The 20,446-nt window shown below is 41.2% G+C and overlaps 2 protein-coding genes across 2 annotated transcripts; both read right to left on the bottom strand.

Annotated features, from left to right (window-relative positions):
• Positions 1-1,184: 1,184 nt before the first annotated feature.
• On the bottom strand, positions 1,185-14,494 carry LOC119746141 (cytochrome P450 20A1-like). Its single transcript, XM_038222945.1, has 13 exons — positions 13,260-14,494; positions 12,265-12,320; positions 11,587-11,762; positions 10,929-11,074; positions 10,439-10,606; positions 10,148-10,226; positions 9,596-9,772; positions 8,696-8,816; positions 8,005-8,116; positions 7,247-7,311; positions 4,227-6,372; positions 3,333-3,483; positions 1,185-2,148 (listed from the first exon to the last, which is right to left on the bottom strand). Exons 1-11 carry the CDS (start codon positions 13,326-13,328, stop codon positions 6,120-6,122), a joined length of 1,422 nt encoding a protein of 473 aa, XP_038078873.1. The 5' UTR covers positions 13,329-14,494; the 3' UTR covers positions 1,185-2,148; positions 3,333-3,483; positions 4,227-6,119.
• A 3,900-nt stretch (positions 14,495-18,394) lies between these two features.
• Positions 18,395-19,592, bottom strand: LOC119745221 (G-protein coupled receptor moody-like). Its single transcript, XM_038221445.1, has one exon. The coding sequence runs from the start codon at positions 19,571-19,573 to the stop codon at positions 18,395-18,397; it is 1,179 nt and encodes a 392-aa protein (XP_038077373.1). The 5' UTR covers positions 19,574-19,592.
• Positions 19,593-20,446: the final 854 nt, after the last annotated feature.

Below are 20,446 nucleotides of genomic sequence, written 5' to 3'. Positions count from 1 at the left end.
ATACGGAGGGCAGGTGCGGACAGCGGATAATATAGCAGTGTGTGGGGGCTGACAATGAGCGAATACGGAGGTAGAATAGGATTAGACAGCAGTCGACAAAGCTACTAACAGGCGGAGGCAATAAGACACTTGGCCAACCGGGAAGGAAGGAATTACAAGAGCAGAAATTGGGAATGACATACATATAATAACATTATATCAAACGAGGTGACAAAACACACCGAGAGAATAATAAAAATGAGTAGAATGTTATGTCTCACCTTACTAATAAGTTGCACGTCGTGAGCGCATTCCCTTTTTCCGTATTCTGACCCTCTGACGGGAAATCGAGCTGTTGCCTCGCCTACCGTGTTCGCTCGTGTACAAAAATTGCATCAAAATCCAATAGCGCGCGTTCGATGTCACTTTTCACTTGCTGCTTGTCGGTAATGCGTTACATACACGCAGGAGCGATCACACGCTTCATTTGCCCGCGGCCCGGCGCATCGCTTATTGGAGCTCTCCACTGTATTAAGATCGATGGGGCTTTTAGGTATTATAAGTAAACCCAGTCAATTAGCTTTCAATGATCATCCTGCGTATTATCATGCAAATTGTGGAAAAGGAATATGCAAGACGGTAATTAGATGTTCATAACTATAACAGAAAATGTAAAATCACCACATAGAATCACCACAGGATCCGACAGTTTCCGTCGGAAATGAAAACAGAGATAAGTTAAAGGCATACGTCCTCCGCGATGATTATAGTGTATTACATTAGTGAATTTCATTCACTATTGCCTTCACAATGCAAAATTACTTGTTCTTAATGTTGGGAATCTAGTTTCCTGTTGTCCACCAATGTCTTTGACAATAAGTGCACAAGACAGAATGCTCAGTTGCAAGCCTATCACAATAATGATGTTATAGCAATATTGGCATCCTAACCGGCCATATTTAGTATTCTACAACGAGTTAAGAACATGGATTTTTACACATGCATAAGAAACGGCGTTATCTTCGGAACGAAGACGATAATAATGAAAAAGGCCCATATGCACATACGTCGATAGAGGGGGTGTCAGCTCCCCCCCCCCTAAAAAAAATGCAGAATGTATGAATTTCAAACGTCCAGAAGGATGTTACCGTTATCCTCTTCTCTGTCGTAATATAGTTAATATAATCAACGAGGCTCGTGCAGCGTTATGATGATGAAGGTGTTTATTTTTACACAGCTAGCTCCACTGTACAGTTTAAAAAGCAGACTAAATTGTATACCATTTTGGAATACTTATAATTATGTTCAACAGAGAAAGAAGGCATATCATAGGCCTATGTTTAAAAAGCTAAAGCATAACTACTGATCATAACCATGTTCAAATACAAAATCTATGTATTTAATCCTAATCCATCCGGTAGCCCTATTCAATACATTTTACAGATTGATATGAATACAGTGACTGTTATAAAGGTGTTCGACTGTCGAACACCTTTATAACAAGGTTCTGGGGACTTTACAAATTACCTTGTTATAACAGGTACCTTGTATTAACAGTAATGGGAAACAAAGAAAAACAAAGACTTGTGACCGAAAATTGTGCTTGTAATAAGCAGGATGTTGTATTAACAGTGCTCTTCTTATCAGGGTTCGACTGTAATTGTATGCATTTCAGGCGCTGATCCTGGGAGGTGGGTTGGTTGGGGGTAATTTTTCAAATAAATTCATTATTCATAAATTCAAAAATGCGCCCTCCCCCCCCCCCCTTCCGCTCTGACACCCAAAATAATATACATGTACCGGTAATAATGTCCGCCTGTGAACAGCGCCACCATTGAAAGTATGGACAAGCCTCCCCCCACCTATATTGATTTAACGGAGGCCAAGTGTCCGGACCAAAACAAACCTGAGTGTCTACATTTCAGCAATGACTTGGTGATGACCCCCCCCCCCCCCCCCCTGCACAAAATCCTGGATCCGCCGCTGTTTTAATGTAGCCCGTTCGATCCTTTTAGCTGCTTCGGAGGTGCTTCAGTGGGCTCGACGTACATGAAGAAGGTAGACGTCTGCTGGCTTAGCTTAGGCGCGGTGCTCGAATGGTCGCTGGGCTCTCTAGGGGGCGCTTTGCTGCTCTCAGTGGCAGCACGGGATTTCTTCCAGGACGTGTAGCTGCATAAACAAAATAGACACAGACAGGTTGCTATGCGGGCAAAAATAATTAAGACAGTCATCTCATTAAATACGGGGAAAAATTGCGGACAATTAAGTTTATCCGCAATATGCCCATTGTATCAGGTGATATAGATGGGATTCTGGCCGACTTTTCCTGTGCTATATCGGCATCGATTACGAACTGAAAAGTTCATTCAGGGGTGTGTCCGGGAAAGAATAAATACCCAGTACATGTACATGTATTAGGGACCCCTTTGCGGATTCTGTAGCTGATCACGTATGGTTAATGCGACTGTACCCCTTCACAACCGTACCTACCCTGGCCCTCTTCATACCCAGTATAAAGCATCCACTCTTAAACTCAACCTTTCCCACACATATACCTGGGCACGACCTTCAAGTTCTTCACTCATTCCTTTTCATTCAAAACTTATTTCCTTCTTTTTAACTGTCCACATTCGTGTTTTTTCTGTATCATCCTTTTTTTGCCATCTGTCCTGTAACGATGACCTGCCATACGCAATGATGATCTTCGATGTCCTTATAATTTGACCAAACCAGATTTGTTTTTGGACTAATTCTCCTATTAAAGTTTGATATGGCGAAGTTTACAGAACAAAATTGCCACACCGACCTTCATGTTTCTCCTTTAAAAATGGTTGCAAGGGGTACTCTTGTATTAAAGTTGTCGAGAAGTCCCTAGCGGAGAAAAGAGTTTGTTTCTATTGAGTACAAGGTTCTAGTACGGGCTTGGAGCTGCAGTGTGCAATTTGTCTTTACTCGATTTAAGGGATTTTAGAGATTGGAAAGCGAAATTCAAACCTTTATGTATTATTAATTCATTTGCATTGGACGCGTAGTGCAATCAAGCTAAATGAGTCGTTTATCGGGAATTTTTATGTGGAGATACAGGCCAAAAAAGGGCCACTTCATCACATCTCTTGGTGTTCCCACTTCCGTAATTTTTGAACTATAAAGATGGTATCAGCATGCGGTTTTCACATCAGTAATGCTGAGAATGTGCTCTTTTAAAATCTGTAATACATTTTTTTACCAGGGTCGACAAACGACTCATGTAGCTTGATCGCATCATTGACTGTGAACATAATAAAATAATTTCGGGGGTAAAATCAATATAGGTATCGCCCTCTATTGGTAGGAAATGTCAATGGGAAGCTCACCAATAATTGATCAGAAGCACCAGAAACCCGAGTAGTCCGAGTGGTACGATGATGCATCCAAGAATCATAGCTACCACGATACCAACTCTCTGCAGACCATAATACTGCCTAGGTATCGGCACATTAGTGGGTGATACTGGTCTGGTGGTATCTGTATAGAGGAGCATTAATAATAATAATAAACAATAATAATAAACGGGTCTTATACAGCGCATCACACAATGTCTCAATGCGCTTTACAATACAAAATAATGACATGTAGGTAAGTCTTAAGTACAGTTTTAAACTCTTTTTCAGTTCTCGCAGTCTTGATGTGTTGTGGGAGAGAGTTCCAGAGAGAAGCGGATTAGTGTGTGAAGGACCGATGTCCATACGTTTCAAGTTGCTACATTCTATTCTTATAATTGCGTTCGAAAGTTTGAGCCCGTGCAGTGAAGTTGAGCACAAACAACCAAAATATATCTTTTACAGTTGGTACTGCTATGGCGATGCACACAATAAACGTACTAGGCCCAGTGGCGGGTTGTTTTTTTGGGGGGGGGGGGGGGTACTCACAACTGTTTTTTTTTAAATTGTTTAGAAGTTAAAATATTTTCAAAAAGTTTGCCCAAAAATGTTTTTTTTTTTTTGGGGGGGGAGGACTATTTGACGTTGGTGGCGCCACTTAAACCTCTATTATAGGGGGGACGGACTCAAGCCCTCCAAGCCCCCCCCCCCCCCCCCCGGGGCCCGCCACTGACTAGGCCTACGCTACAGAGTTGAGGACCAGCCTTCATATTGTACCCTGTACGATGTAAAATACACACATTTTCCCATTGATACTCGGCAAAAATCTCATCAACGCAACAGACTTGAAACATCTTTTCATGTATTGATCGATCTCATATCAGTTACCTTCAACAGCCAATGATCCCGATGAGCAGTTGACAACTGCAAAGACGACAAGAACAGCCGTTATCAAACACCGCACCGACCACAAATCCTCCATCTCTCCTATTGCTGTTTACGCACTAAAGTATGTCATCCAAGCGCTTCCCCACTGCATTCCCGGAGCTGCATGTAGTTATCAACGGTCTACTCGCTCCTTTATTTTGGACCCAAAAAACGACACTATCTGGCCTTCTTTGTTCCATTGTTAACACGTGTATAAAGAGGATTTTCTCCTTGCACACAACAAGGACGTGCTTATACACTAGCTGTCCCTGATGACGGTGATGCTTAGTTCAGCTGATTCGCTGCTTCCTAACTTTTGTTGAAGACACGACATAAAAGAGTCCATGATGAAGAGGTCAACATAAAGAAACCAGATCCCTTGTGCATAAAGTGTTTTTGTCTGGACAAGGACGGCATATACGCAGTGGTCGCTGGTCATCACCAGCAAACCATAAACATGCGTTGAGGTCTTGAGCTCTGGACCGTCCCCGTCAAAGCGAAATATTCAGACCTTATTAGAAAACTTCACAGTCCACAATTCCTTCACTTTTCGCAGTTAAAAAACACCCATAGATTATACACAAAGAATTGCCTGATTAGTCGGCGTTACAGGCAACAATGCCATGAAATATCCAGGGGAGGGGGGTAGGGGTTGGGGGGTAAAAAAAAAACACCAGCTCTGTCAATTGTTTTCATATAAATTCATTACAAATGCCATGTGCAGATGTTATGGCAGGCAGATGTTTTCCCTTACACCCACGACAAGGAAGTCACCCGTTCTAAGCAGGACCAGTATGCCCTCCAGATGCTGGAGTCTAAAACCACCCGCGTCAGCATCGATGGTGTACAAGGATGGAGACAGATTCCAGGCAACCAAAGAAGTAGTTCTTCCTACCCTTAGGAGCGTAGAGAAGCGTGCAGACGTCTTAACCATTGAGTTTGATGGGTTGGCTGGTTGGGTTTCCATCGTAAATCTTTCTTTTTTTCCATTCCCATAAAAATATATGTGTGCAAGGGAGGGGAGGGGGGGGGGGAGGTAAACATTCTTGCTGACTTGCTAGAACCATGTTCAATCAAACGTATAGCTTTAATTATTAAACTTATTGTAACATTCAGACTGACAACTGTCTACATATATGTAACCACGTAGGTTCTACCTGTTGGATTTGATGTTTGTACACAACTGTTAAAACCTGTCAAATTATTAAATTTATTATACTGTAACAACTCAAACAAGTGATAAGTTATTTCTGGAGTTTGGCTAATGTAAACAAGACTCATACATCATAAACTCTTAGCTTGTTAACTTCTTGTGTATATAAACAAGACGTATTAGTATGTATTGCTTCTTCACAAACAATCAAACTTGCCCTGTAGAGAACATGCTTTCTGAATATTTTGCATTTTAGCATTTCAAATATTGTTTTAGAAATATGTATAATAGACAACATCGGTGCCTTATCCCCCATCAAACAGCGCCACCACGTGTCAGATGATGTCCAGACTCGTGCTCATTGATCTCCAATTTTTATCTCAACAAAAGTATTTTAAAGTTGGCACTACGTGTCAAAAAAATACTAAATCATGATCATCTTGTATCGAAAGGCATTTTTGAGTTGTTTGGAGACAAGTCAATTTTTGGCCAAATTTAATGAAAATGTAAGGTTAACCCCTTGCATTTTTTTTCGTATTTCGCTGAAAAAAATGATATTTCTAGAAACAAGCTGGGAAGATGCCTTAGACCTATTTTTGCACAATCTTCAAAACAATGGTTGTTTGAATAGTGAATCCTGATCATGCAAAACGCAGTGGCTTTTCGTTTTCCAGCAGCTAATTAACTCTCCCTCGTGCCGACTACTTTCTCTTTTCCAGAGTGACCCAGACTTCGCAGTCAGGTCGTGTAATCAGACCGTAGTTTTTCTTCACGCTCTGTCCCTTCACCAGGCGAAACTTGAACGCGCGGCACAGGACGGCAATAAACACCGCGGCCTCCAGCTTGGCGAAATGCTGGCCGGGACAGGTTCGTTGCCCGGCGAAACCAAAGGGTTTGAAGGCGCGTTTCTGGCGGGCTGTCATGCGGTGAATGTCGAATCGCTCGGGGTCAAATCTGTAGACGAGGAGGATGCTCATCAAATCAAGTTGAATGAATGCATAACAGTTATGCCAATTCCATGCGAAACACGATAACTTCTACTTGCAAAACTTTGCATTGAAGTCGCAAGCAAATCAACTTCTCAAGTGAATTTATGAAAAAGACGATACGGTATTTCAGTTAAAGAAGAACTCACAGAGGATCTAGATCCGTTTTGTAAAATGTACCTACAATCCAGGCCAAATCTCGCTGGGCCCCTAACCCCCCCGATACCCTGTCAATGTTGTCTCTCATTGCGCGGTGTGTGCACCGTCAGCTGGAGAAAACAACATTGACCGGCGGAGCAGGGAAGTGGGTGACCGTACGGTGGTTCAAGGCTATAATGATGATAAGTTGATATAGGCAAACGGACATAAGCTCAAATACGCGGGGCACTGCATACACACACTACAGAACACACGTTACACAATAGGCACGCGCATTTATACACAATGTATATAATACGCGCGCGCGCGTGTGTGGGTTGCTATCCGGTTCGTTAGTGAAAACGTCATACACACGCGCGCAGTACTGATTACTGGCGCCCATTGGCTACAAACGCTCGAGCTGCGTTAACTTCCGGTTCCAATCATGCAGAAAGTGCTGGAGGTGACGTCACACTAACGAACCGGATTGGGGCTGAGTAATGTGTCCCAACCATTTTGGCCGGGATTGTAGATCCAAGAGTGCATGCTCGCACAAATTACGCATCATTTTTAGTAAAAAATGTTGTATTTGATGTTTTCTTCCCGAGTTATTGGCCAGAAGGCAGCATCACCCAACATTCATACGAATCAGTACAATGTTGGACAGAGAGGTCTACAAATTACATTCATGTATACTTGCTTACTTGCTCGGGTCTGGCCAAAGCACTGGATCCTCCATGACCACTCCAATGGCATGAACAGTCGTCGTCTGTAGGGCAGGACATGATATTAACAACGAAAGAAAACATCACTTAAGAATTTAAACAAAGCTAGTAAGAGGATGAGTCGTGTATAGACTAATTCGGAGACAGCCATTTTATGAGGTGACACCAGGTTCGCACTCAGGTAGCACGCATGCACTCCAGGCTCCTTCGGCCAATAGGGTTACCAAAATGCGCGCGCACTTTGTGTTTAAGAACCTGTACTCATGTGCGGCATGCATGCATGCATGTGCGTGCATGGCGCCACCTCAAAAAGGCTAATAATTTGTGTTCGCCGCATTAGTCTATTACATTAAAGGCAAGCAATAGACATTTCTAGGCAGCCATTTAACCCATAAGCACCTTTAATACATTGTATTTCATTGTGTTTACCCACTGAAGAATCGGTAAAACGCTACAGTTGCATTCAAACGGACAATACAAAGCGCTCGTCTTAACAGAAATCTCGTATAACCAAAGCTTGCACTGAGCATTTTTTTCCTCGTAGGAATGTGCACACTTCGTTGGTCGGGACTGACAAAATATACTCGTCTTAACCGGATCTCGTCCTAGCCGAGCTCGTAATACCGAGAGTTAACTTTATAGTGCTCGGGCGCTTTCAGGCATAGTGACTAAGGGTGAAAAAAAATATATTTCTTTGCATGTCTTTTGTAGATTAATTTTAAAGACGTATTATTTACCCCAGCCTTTAGGACGTGGCCTGCAAGCTCAAAATCGTCGTCGTGGTAGCGGCAGGTGTACGTAGAAAGCACAGATAGACGAAGAGTCTCCTTAATCACTTGGCCTACGTATCTAATACAGAGCAAAGAAAGCCATCAAATTCCACGGTAATTTCATTACCTTGCTCGGTCGAATAAAGAAGGAAATGTTCATAATTCTTTTAAAAACTGAGGACGGTAGTTCTGTCTTTCATTTTTTTGTAGACGTCTAATTAATTACAAGAAGCAGCCAACGCTGTTGCTCTTCAAAAAAGAGGGTTGTACTTTAAAGCCGGAAGAGAAATCCCCCTTCGACCAAAACGAAAAATTCGTCACAAACAGTGATTCCACTGCAAATTGAACTAAAGATGGATGATGATTCCTTGATTTCGCTTCTGATTAATCGCTGCAAATTACCAAATGTTGGAAATATATCCCTACACTTCTATATAGTGTCACTTGTTGGTTTCCGGTAATTTGGTATATTCTAAGGTATGAAAAATAATTGTCATCAAACGATTCATCTGAATCCTCATTAATTCACGATTTGGTACATCCAGTTTATATATGCATGTTCGGCCTACCTGTGTTTAAAGTCTTGGGAAGTAAAAAAAAAAAAAAAAAAAAAAAACAGTCCCTCAATTTGTCATCGAGCTTGAAAAGTTTATTCTACCGAAGATCTTCATGATTCATATCCTCAACGTCGCCTTGCCCAACTGCCTCGATCACATTCAGGTACAGTTTCTCCTGACAGTCAGGGGAAGAAGCCAAGAAGTACAGTGCCCAAAACGTCCCTGTGTGGTAATGTTAACATAACAATCAACAAGTTAAACGATTAATATTTAGGATTGCATCATTTAACTTAAGTTGGAATTATTTGGAGCCGGATCGGGAATTTCCCCGTGTTTTTTCCTCCCAAAAGGTTTTTGTGGGGCTTTCACCCATCCCGTGATCAGTATTTCATGCTTTATATCTGAATGTTTAAAATGCGTATAATAGCTTTAATGTCTTTAATATTTCTGAGATACTCGTATTTGTAAAAATTAATGTTCGTCGTATGTTTCACCAATGTACCTTTCCTTATGAGTTTAACTTTACTTAACATTATTTAATAATTTGTTATTATTTAATAATGTCATTATTTAATAATTTGTAACGTAGTTTTGAAGAAATAGTGGCCACTACTACTGTCCAAACAAGCTGTTTAACATGATAAGCAAGTAAAAGGTGGAACTTACTCCAAGAAAATGAAGAACAGTTTAATATTATTTGTTCACAATGCTATGGAGACACTACTGTTCTGCCTTGAGTGACATCACGCATTTGCTCTTGAATATGGAAATTGTCATTAGCATAAAAACAAAACTGTTAGAATTTCTCCCTTTTACTACTTCAAAGGTGGTGAAAAGTCATAGTTACATGGCAAGAAAGCTGTTTTAAATGTATTTAAGTCATAAAATCATATTCCTTATCCTATTGCATGTTTCCTTTAAATTCTTTGAACTTGAACACCTGAAACATATTTAATGAATCAAACACCTCGGGACTAAATTCTACATTTGATTGGACTTACAGATCCCTACAGTTTGTAGTCCACCGATCAGAAAGCCCACGCAGTCATCATGCATCTGCTCCTCAGGCAGTTCGTCCTCAAGGAGAGCATCAATGAAAGTTTGGTACTCAAGAAAGCAGGGGTTGTCTCGACGATGCTGAATCATTTTCGGACCCAGTGTTTTAATAGATGCCAGGTCTGTTGAAGGAAATGATATATTGAGAAAAAAAACAGCCTGGATTTTGCCGGCGTTTTGGAAGCAACGTTATTTTGAGGAACTGCCAAAATGAACTTACTAAGGTATAGTAATATCTTTAAGTAAGTTTTTTTCAGACAAATTCCTATGTTGTCAGTGGTTTCGTTTGTTGTCCACTTATGACAATATTCGAGTTATTTTACTCACCACAATTAAATACTACCTCGCCTTATTGCCTGGCTGGTAAAGTAACTGTTAAACCTCGACATAATGAAGCTCGCACTTGTCATTCAGAGTGCCCATTTGAACTCCCTTCATCACGTCGTGTTCTCTACAAAATCCATTTTGTCATGATATATACCAATCCTGCCACATACCTTTCTTGAAAGTTTTGTCCCGTTTGCTGCCTGGTTTCGGTGGACCTTTGATCTGGAGTAACTCCAGTTCGTTCCAGCACTGACAAAGAAAAACGTTTTATAATGTGATTAAAGAAAAAAACCAAAAGTCTCTTGTGAAGCACCACAATTGTTATAACTCAACAGTTGCCATCCAAATTTGTAACGGAAAAACTCTCATTTTGACCCAAAAGAGTGTCAGTCCAAAAATCTGTTCCGGATTCCGGATCGAATCGGACCCGTGACTATTTAAGAGTACACTGATACACTCACCGCGGTCCAGACTTCACGGAGGTGGTCTACGGCTTCTTCGGTTTTAAAATAGTCCCCGAAGCAGGTGCGAACAATCCCCTTGATACTCATGTCAATGCAATGATGGACTAGCGGGATGCGGGTACCCTCGGGGATGCCGGACAACGCCTGCACAGTTTCACGAGCCACCTATTCAAGGTGAATAGAAAACCCGTTTATGTACAGGTGCAACATTTCTCCGTTTGAGTATCTAGGATGGGGATGCCTATTGGCTTACGGAACTCAAACCCAAATATTTACAAAATAACTAAAATTACCAAGTGCGAACAATAAACTTGTGCGGATGGAAAGTTTGTGAGGATACTTCTGATTGTCCAAAACAAATCATTCGTCCCCCTAACTTTGGTACCTACGTTCGCGACTCTGGAAAGGGATGGTAGTACAATTTGTTCATTGTTGGTTATAATATTTTGGTTAGTTCAATTTAACGTTAGTTTAAGGTTCATCTTACCTTATTGAAGGTTGGGTAAAAATGGGTCAGCGTCTCATGTCTCAGGGTGTGATCGTAGAGTTCTCGTCTTCTGATTGCATCATCGGTCTTTGCAAACTGGATGGCATTACTCCCAAAGAGAATTCCTAACATCTCCATCATGTCAGCTGAAAAATTACAACAAACCACCATAACTCAAACTTTTATGTCATTATCTATTCATGACAGGAACGATCACACGAAACTTTTTTGCCCATAAAGCAACCACACAAAAAAGTTTTCACAAAATCCGACAACGGAGCTTTCAAGAGTTGAAATGACCCGAGAGGCTCGAGTCCGACTTGAGTCGCAATTTTCGGTGACCCGAATCGAGTCATTACTGGATTCGACCCACTCTGCGAAAATGATAGACACGATTCGATTTATGCTAGTAAAAGACTCGACTCGAGCAAAAGGCTCTGTTTGGATAATTCGACTGAGTACTACCTTCAGATGACTCGATTTGATTCGAGTCACTGTCTCAGAATGATTCAATTTGACTCGAGTCATTGCCCATAAGATGATTCGACTAAACTCGAGTCATTGCATCAGAATATAGGCTGGACTCAAGTCGTTGGATTTTTGGAATGAGGGAATTTCACATCACAATCTTTATCGTGGCTATATATCCATGACTTACGGGGCCGGTTCGATGTCATGCGCACGTGATGTTCCATGAATAGCTCTGGAGAGGCAATGCTGACAACGTACTTGGGGCCGTACCAAAACGAGGCTAGAGGTCCATATTTCCCATGCAGATCAAGAAGGTAATTATGAATGTTACCAGCGGCTGCAATGTCAGGCTTGTTTCCATCCCTGCAAGAGTACCGCATATATAAGTACCAACAGTTTCTAAAATACTTAAATGATGTTCTGACAGTGGGTGCTTTTCGAACTTCACCCCGAAAAAAAAAACTGTGTTTTTTTTCTAGCAATACAAATGTCACTTTGAATGAGACAATGAATGGAAATAAACGTCGGCTCACGTAGAGTTACGAAATAATTACTTTATAAGATGTCGAACTTTTTGCGGCCCGACAATAAGTAAGTTTTCTCGGAGGAACATTGGTGGCGCCACCTATAAAAATCGATAATGTGGTAGCCAGTAGCCATTCTACTCGCAGGGCGGATCTGTTCGTGCGAAAAAGTAATTTAAAATAAAGAAGAAGCGCAAAATAGAAAAACTATGTTTTTATTCTTCATTATAATTAGACATATATATATATATATATATACAAGGTGAGGATTCGATTCGCTCTAAAAGTGTTATTCGACTGCATCCCTTTCTGCCTGAGGTATAAGTAATTTTTATCGGTACCTCGAGTTTGAGGGTCTAGCTCCAGGAATCTTTTCTTTTCCAGGAGACTTGGAAACCTGGAATAATGAAAACAAAATGTGATTTGATTGAAGGGTCAGTATACCAACACAACATAACTGGAAACAACGCAAGCTTTGATATGGATGATTTTGCACCAAACAAAACCCGTATATATAAACTCCAGAAGATCATCACGATGGTGAAGGTCAAACCATGGAGGTAGAGAATGTCGAATCACACATTTGAGGCATCGTAGCTTTCTTCGGACCCATTTAGCTCAAGTGCGTCCCTCGTATGTCCCACATCTTTAAAAAACAAACAAACAAACACACAAACACCCCCCCAACACCCCAACAAACAACAAACAGACAATAAGAGTAAGATCTTTTGGGGGTGAGGTTTCCGTCCACTGCGCGTATTAGGCCAAGTAAAAGAAATACCAGTTGATTGTCTCCGTACGCTTATTCCTTTTTTTTTAGGCTGCATCATTTTTTTTATTTCAAGCATAACATTTTTAAAAAAAGATGTTTCAGAAGCTCAGATATGCTTCTTATAGCTTTACTAATGTTCAATAAGCACTTTGAGGTCATCAACTAGTAGACAACTACCCAGAACTATCAAATAAATAGGGCCTCCTCCTTTTTATAAGGCACATATCGTGTAAGCTAAATATGGCTATTTTCGACTATTTTTTCAATAAAAAATCGGACAATCAACTGGTGGTTTTTTTTTACTTGGACTTAGGACCAAAGTGTATTTCTGTTTACTTCCATCAAAAACTAATATCCAAACGAAATTTGATCCAGGATCGGTCCGACGTAACGTAAGTACTAGCCTGGGTATGCTCCCACGTTCACTGGTGCGATTACACACTCTTATAAGGGTTCGTGTCATCATGATCATCGGTTTTAAAAGCTCATGGACATGAAAAACAATTCATTATTTCAAAATATCGAGATGTATTTTATTATTGAATAGAATCATCAGTCACTTACCGAGAATATGTGCTGGAAAGCGATAAGAAAAATCACGGCAAAGATCACGAACAAACTGATAAACAGCATCTTACTAGATAGCTGGACCTCAGCATAGCAAGCATCCACGCAGTCAAGCCGATCGATCCAGTCTGCCAACTTTGAACTCCAAACAGCCGGAGTTCTAAAATATTTGAAAGATCCCACAGGCGGCTGCCCCACGGAAGCTGCCCATTAGTCGGAATGCAACATGCGTGCAAACGTTTTATTTACCCTGGTCAGTTTGTGCACAAATCATGCCCACAACCTGTCTCTTCCAATTAGGCCTAGTTTATACTAAAATCGTCTCGAGCTGCATCTGTTGTTGCGTATAGTAATTTTATTGCTGTCGATATGAGTAAACTCGCAGTATCAAACAGCTGAAGATATCTGAACCTAAACTTTCACTGTTAGCCAAAAGACATGAGGCTACTTACATTATAAATGCCAGGTCCTCTTCATAAGTTCATACCAGGATTTTATAATTTCCTGCCTGAAAGGTTTTATGACATACACACGCCGCACGCAATAGAGATGAGAGAGTTTAAATCTTGGTACGGCAACAAACCTAAGCTCTATGCTCGGGTTATGTCTTAAAAGAGGGGTTCACGGCATCCCACGGTCGACAGTGATGTATTCTGAGATTGTGTTTTCCGAAATTGTAATATGGATGCCATAAAATTGTAAAACCATACAGTGTCAATCTTTGTACGTCCTTTTTGTAACCTTCCGTCATGAAGATTTTGGTTGTAAATTCTGTACGGGGAAATGAGAATGACCGAATACCAAGCCAACAGTTGCATTGGCCGATAGCCAGGACATCAGGATGTTCTCATTAAATCTGCCAGTAATCAAAACATCAGAAGAAAACCAGACAGTTGCACTCTCTATCAAGTTATGATTTCCGAGCATTTTGATCGATGGTAAGAATAAACGGTACCTTGAATAATCAGGAAAGCCTACTAAAACATATAGAGATTGTTCAACTGTGTTTGATGCGGCGAGTATAGCAGCTAGTGAAGATGATAATTAAGTATCGATGCTTTATACAGCAACGTTTGACTTCTTACAAACTCTGTTTCGCTGGCTTCAACCTAGAACAATCGCACTAGACAATCATGGATCAAATGTCAACTCTTTAAGAGTGCATGTTGTTATTATTGGCGCACGTTATATTTGAAGGTTGATTTACATAATGTATTTATCAAACGACATTACGCCACTCAGCCAATCCGGTTCGTTAGTAAAAACGTCATACACGCGCGCACACCACTGATTACTAGCGCCCATTGGCTGCAAACGCTCTAACTGCGTTAACTTCCGGTTCAAATCGTGCAGAAAGTGCTGGAGGTGACGTCACACTAACGAACCGGATGGACCAGGCGCTGCATTTTCCTTCCGCGCGCATTATACGCGCGTGCACGCATGTCGGACTTTAGTGCACGCACGTCGGACATAAATCACGGTTGTGATTGGTCAGAACACCATGGGGTGGTGCTTACTGGATCGGTCCATTGCTGCACGTGTCATAACAAGTCATATCATCCGGTGATGACACACAATCAACTACTTCATCAAGGCGTCTGGATTTTGTTTCATTCACACTTCTGGTTGACCTTTGTAAGTACATAGCTTGTTCCGCGCACTTTGAATTACCATTTTGTTTTACAGATGTAAAAAGAGGTTTAAGCTTTTTTATATCCTATTGGTTTTTTTAATGGCCCTGAACTACTGGTATGAATAATGTATGTCCGGAGGGGATGCAAACGTTGCATTCCAATGACTTTTCCGTGTCATCTTTGTCATATCATTTCAATGCGGTTATCGCTGCAAATAGAACTTTACCTCGTGACAAATTTTGGCCCCAGGTTATCGGTTTATTTTACGCTCTTTTGAAGAGTACTGCGATAACGCTACAGATGCTCCATGGTAACGCGCGAAAACTGTAAAATACCACTTGCCTACACGAGTATCGTTTGTGAAAATAGCAAGAAAACAAACAAAAGAAACAAACAATTAACCCACCAAGCCTAGAATGATTCAGAATTTGTATTATGATTGAAATAAAAAAAAAATCACAATCTGCCGTTCGCATGGAACTTGCCCAGGCCTATAAAGGGTGAGTAAAAAAAAAAAAACGAAATGTCGGGACCATTGTTTCAGTGAAGTTCTGCATGTAGCACTTTCAAAATCTGTGATGTAAAGCCCAATTCATAAGTTTTCTTTTAGTACAAGAATCATTCAAATCACTCATGTACTTTTCAAGTTCCGGAATTTTAACCGCAACTACCGCTTTAAAGTTCTGTCCACGAATCACACAAAGGTAAGTGTTCTTTCAGCGAAACGAAAACAAATCACATAGGGATGTGTGTGAACCATCAACATTATGTGTCCACTCCTAGTTGCGTAGCTAGCTTCCTCTTTTGTGCACACACTGTGACTATTAATTTTCTAGACCGTATAGTCGATCCGCTGCGGGCTAATATCTGCAGTAAAATTACAATGAATGAAAATCTGTATATATTTATAACATTAACACGTAATATTAAAGTATAATCAGGGACATTATTTTAAACCGGAACGAGATGCATAAGAATAACAGCTGGAAAAATTATCCAAGTTAAAAATGTATCCATGTGGTTACTTTTCACCAAAGTGGCGATAAAAACACAATTTATCTAAACAGAAGTTAATTTCACAAAATATCAATGAGTTCATTAGCTTAGAAGTCTAGTACCTAACTGCATGTTATTTGAGAAACACAACGAAACCGAGATTATGCAGACTCCACACGCAATGTTTATCCTGCTTTCATTTTAAAAAACAAACAATTTTTAATATAAAGGATATGACATTTTATTCACATGCGCGAGAATTAAAAGATCCAGTTCAATTCAGTACAGTTTATAATGATTATCCATTAATATGGAGAATTCCTTTTGGACACTCATGAATTTGTACATTAAAAATACCAATGTATATTACATAAGCAATTTAGTTCACTAAAACAAAGAAGAGAAGTGTACACATAAAGATTCAAAACAGATAAATGCAGTACAAAGTCTATATACAGTTACATACATGTACACTCAACCAAAAAAGAAAGTCCCCCTTCCAATACTTTTTTGTCTAACTCAAAAACTACTGAGCACCTCTCGCTAAAATAACGACTAATCAGAACATAAATACCTTAGCAATCCAGCCATACTCTTTAACTGGCCCAAAACAGTGATAATGTGTTCGAATTAATGCAATTTATTATAAATGACACCGGAAACAGTAATTGTATACGTGCAAGTTGTGGTTCACACTCACCTTGCACGTATACAAAAGTGCAACTTTTTTTTTCGGTACCGTCTGTCATAAATTGCATAATTTTGTACACATTATCACTGTTTTGGGCCACACAAAGAGTAGGGCTGGATTGCTAAGGAATTTCTCTACTGATCAGTCGTAATTTGAGCAAGATGTGCCCAGTAGTTTTTGAGATAGACAAAAAAGTATTAAGGGGGACTTTCTTTTTTGGTTGAGTGTATAACCCAAAAGGGGAACAATAGCTGTTGATTGCGTTTCCTTTTGTTGGCCATAATAATATTGTGAGTCGTTCTAGCAACATGAGATGGAAGTGGGCACAGGTTCCTAGAAAAAAATTGCAAGTTTCAGTTTCACAAATACGAAATTCAAGACTCTAAAGGCCTTTTTCTCGGTAGTCAACTTTTGGACGTGTCTATAAATGCGAAATTTAAACAGCCAAGTCAACGGATGTCTGACTGAAGTGCAAAAAAACGGTATTGTAATTTCTATTCTCTTTCCTATACCCGCAAACCCTCATTGCGACCTCTGTCCAAGTTCTGTCTTTTGCCAGAACGCCTTATCATTTTGCTCTTGCATGATTTCCATCATCTTCGTTGATTCTCCTTCCAGTACACTGTCAAAACATTAACAGAAGTTTGGAAGCCAAACCTTAACTACAAGTATCCCTTAAATCAAACATCTTAACTTTTCAATGGGTATACATTACGCGTTTGTATACTTTAATTAAACACAACCATCTGGAAAAAAATTGTTGACAAAGAAAACAAGGTCAGGAGATGACAATTTCTGGGTTAAAACAACTTCCCGATTTTGTTTTTGTTTTTTTAGGTGTCAGTCAAAATTAGAAGTGATATTTTTGGGTTTTTTTTTTTTTTAAACCTTTCGGGGGTTGATTTGCAAAAGCTTGTCATAATATTATGGAATCACACCAGCTAAATCAACGCTTGGGACTTTCGGTTTTGCAACAAAGCGAAGTGCAAATAAATTTATATGAGCAGCTAATAAACACGAGGACTATTGACTAGAAAATGGTATGGCAGCTTCGGTTTTTAGGCCGGCCAATTAATCCAAAAGTAATGCGGTGGGGTGGTTGTGCTTTTAAAATCCTTTCACTTTTAAGAGTGTTTTAAAGGCATTTTTTAGCTCAGCCTTTCGGGGGGGGGGGGGCTGTGAAGAGAAAATTTGAACGATTTTAAAGATAAAGTGCGTTAAACAAACTCAGCAACTACAAAACTGCTGAAATCTTAAGTCAGGTTTAATGATAATTGTACTGCACATGTACATGCGGTTGGGTGTTTTATTATAAATGTATTTAAGGCAGCCAAAGTTATACCTCAACTCTATTTGCGTACTGTTTTGGTTTACTTAATTTTAATAATGTGATGTGCGAGGTAAAATCTTCACGGGCACAATTTAAAAATGTCAGTCTAAAATCACATATTAACGATCAAGTGGGATACTCCGCATTGGAAATACTTGCTTTATCCCTGGAACAAATTAAATTTAATGCAACTTTGGATAAGACGAAGAGAGGGACAGAATATAACAGCCATCACATTATAGTTACGTTAGTGGGGGGGGGGGGGGGGGGGTCTACGAAACCACTTGAGAAATAGGGCTCGTTCAATGACGGACATCCCTGTAGGAGAACTGCAACTGCGTATTTTACGCAATCCAGCACGCATTGCGCAGTGTTGAAAATGTTCCAAACACGCTCGCTTGTTGCACGAAATATGTTCGAAATACGACGCAGCCGATGCGCGTTATGCAAGTTGACGCTCATGACGTCATTTGAACGAGACCTATACCTCATCTGACGAACATCGACAGCGCACCAAGGCTCTTAACACTGGGCCGAAATGTGGATGCTTGGCGGCATATATGAGAGGGTTAATGCAGCCGCTCAGGAAAAGCATCAATCCTCCATACAGCTGGAAACGGTTGCTCTTACTAACCACCATGACGGCGAGGGGAGTGAAGCACACTATGAAAGCGAACACTACGACGAAGAGGTTCTTGGTGATCGCCAGCTGGTCGGTCTTGTTGCGTCGAAGCGATCCAAGCTGACACCGGTGAGTGCCTCTTCGGATGGTGTCATCTAGGTCCAACATGGACACGGACGAAAGTGGTCCTGAAGGCATGACCGTGGACGTCTGCGCAGACCGGCTCAACTTCTGCCGGCGCTTCTTGAAGTGCTTCTTGATGTATCGCCAGATCAGGATGTATGACACAACGATCGCGATCAACGGGAGCGGGTAGAAGACTCCAAACTGAACCTTATCGTAAGTAGCAGCTCTCGGGTGGGTGTCGATGTCGGTACAGGTTCGGCTCTGAGGATCGAAACCGAGATCGCCGACTCCGACCAGCGGGGGCACCACAATGGCGCAAAAGGGTACAAGCCATGCAACCAAGACCATCAAGGCAGTCTTCTTGGGTGTGTACAGCCACTGGTAAGTCTCCTTTGGCCTGGTGATCAGGATGCAACGATTCAGGGCGATGTAGGCGAGGCTGTTCAGGCTGCAGGACACCGCGATGAACACGAGAGCAGCCGAGGCGATACAGGGAACGTCTGTCGCTAACGGGTAGCCCGATGTCGCGCTCACCATGCCCGGTATGCTCCACAGGAAAGCCACTCCGGACAAGCAATCAGAGACACTCAGGTTGACAACAAACACATTAGTGACGTTCTGGAGTTTCTTGGTCCGGGCCACTGCGACCAGCACCAGGATGTTACCGACGAGTGACACGACAATCAGGATGGAGAACCCGACGGCACAGAAGACCAGCTCAGGGAAGGTGTACAACGTCTCATCTGATAAAAGGAGAGACGAGTTTGAGGAGTTTTTGGTCACGAGAAGCGCCGTTGGTTTATCAGCCGATGAGTTTAAAATATCGGCCGGAGTATCAACCGTAGTCGTTTGGATCGTTGCATTCATGTCAACCTCCATCGTGCTATTGATAACAGTCGGTCCGTCTTCCATCCAATACCTTATAGTAGCATTCGTTGTGCACATGTTTCGGTTCCATTTTTGACATGTTCGAGGAAGTAACAAATCTTAATAAGTGCTTCATACAAGAACAACAACACAAAACACTTTTTCACTTTCAGCTTTTGTGAGATTTTGGGAATCCAGGCAGGTTTCCCATTTCAAACTGAAAGTGGTGAGGAAATGTGAACTACGTCATGTAAATTGAGTCGACTCGCCGGTTTGGGAGTTCATCACGGCAGGAAGCGAAGGTATCATTAGATGACTAAGTCGGAAGAGCGTGCATTGACGAACTTTTTTTACACGGGAGGATGGCATAGGTAAAGTAAAAAAGTTGGCGTCAAAAGTTGAACGCACAGGAGAAGCGTATTAAAGATGTATTCCCCTTTTTGTTTCGAGTTTCACCTCGAAAAATAAAGATAAGTAATTAAATTGCTCTTTCCTAAATGTAACAGTTATTCACTTTTGAATGAGACGTTGAACAAAAAAATCCTCCGACGTTTCGTCATTGCATTATTTCTTCACAAATTTCGAATTATTATAGCTGCCAGACAATGCCATTGCGGCACAAATTTTATTGAAGACGTTGGGGCGACTTTCCAAAAAGGGCACTCGTTAAAAACAAAAAGGGCGCTCGTGAAAAAAAGCCGGGCACTTCAGGAAAAAAGGGCACTCGTTACAAAATATTCAGGGTGGGGAAGGGGGGGGGGGGAATACCCCCATTACCCCCGCTGGATATACGCTACTGTATTACAATGAGGTAATAACGGCGGCTGTGAAGTGCCGCTTTCAACGAAAGGCCAAAATGCATTGGTAACCAGGGAGGGGTGTGAGTTGTCCCTGCCACCCCTCCCCTGCCCGGGCTCT

Source organism: Patiria miniata, unplaced genomic scaffold, assembly GCF_015706575.1.
Source record: "Patiria miniata isolate m_02_andy unplaced genomic scaffold, ASM1570657v1 HiC_scaffold_7, whole genome shotgun sequence".
In the NCBI taxonomy this organism is placed as follows: Eukaryota; Metazoa; Echinodermata; class Asteroidea; order Valvatida; family Asterinidae; genus Patiria; species Patiria miniata.
Note: the sequence above shows the minus strand (reverse complement) of the source record. Positions and strands in the feature narration are given on the sequence as shown.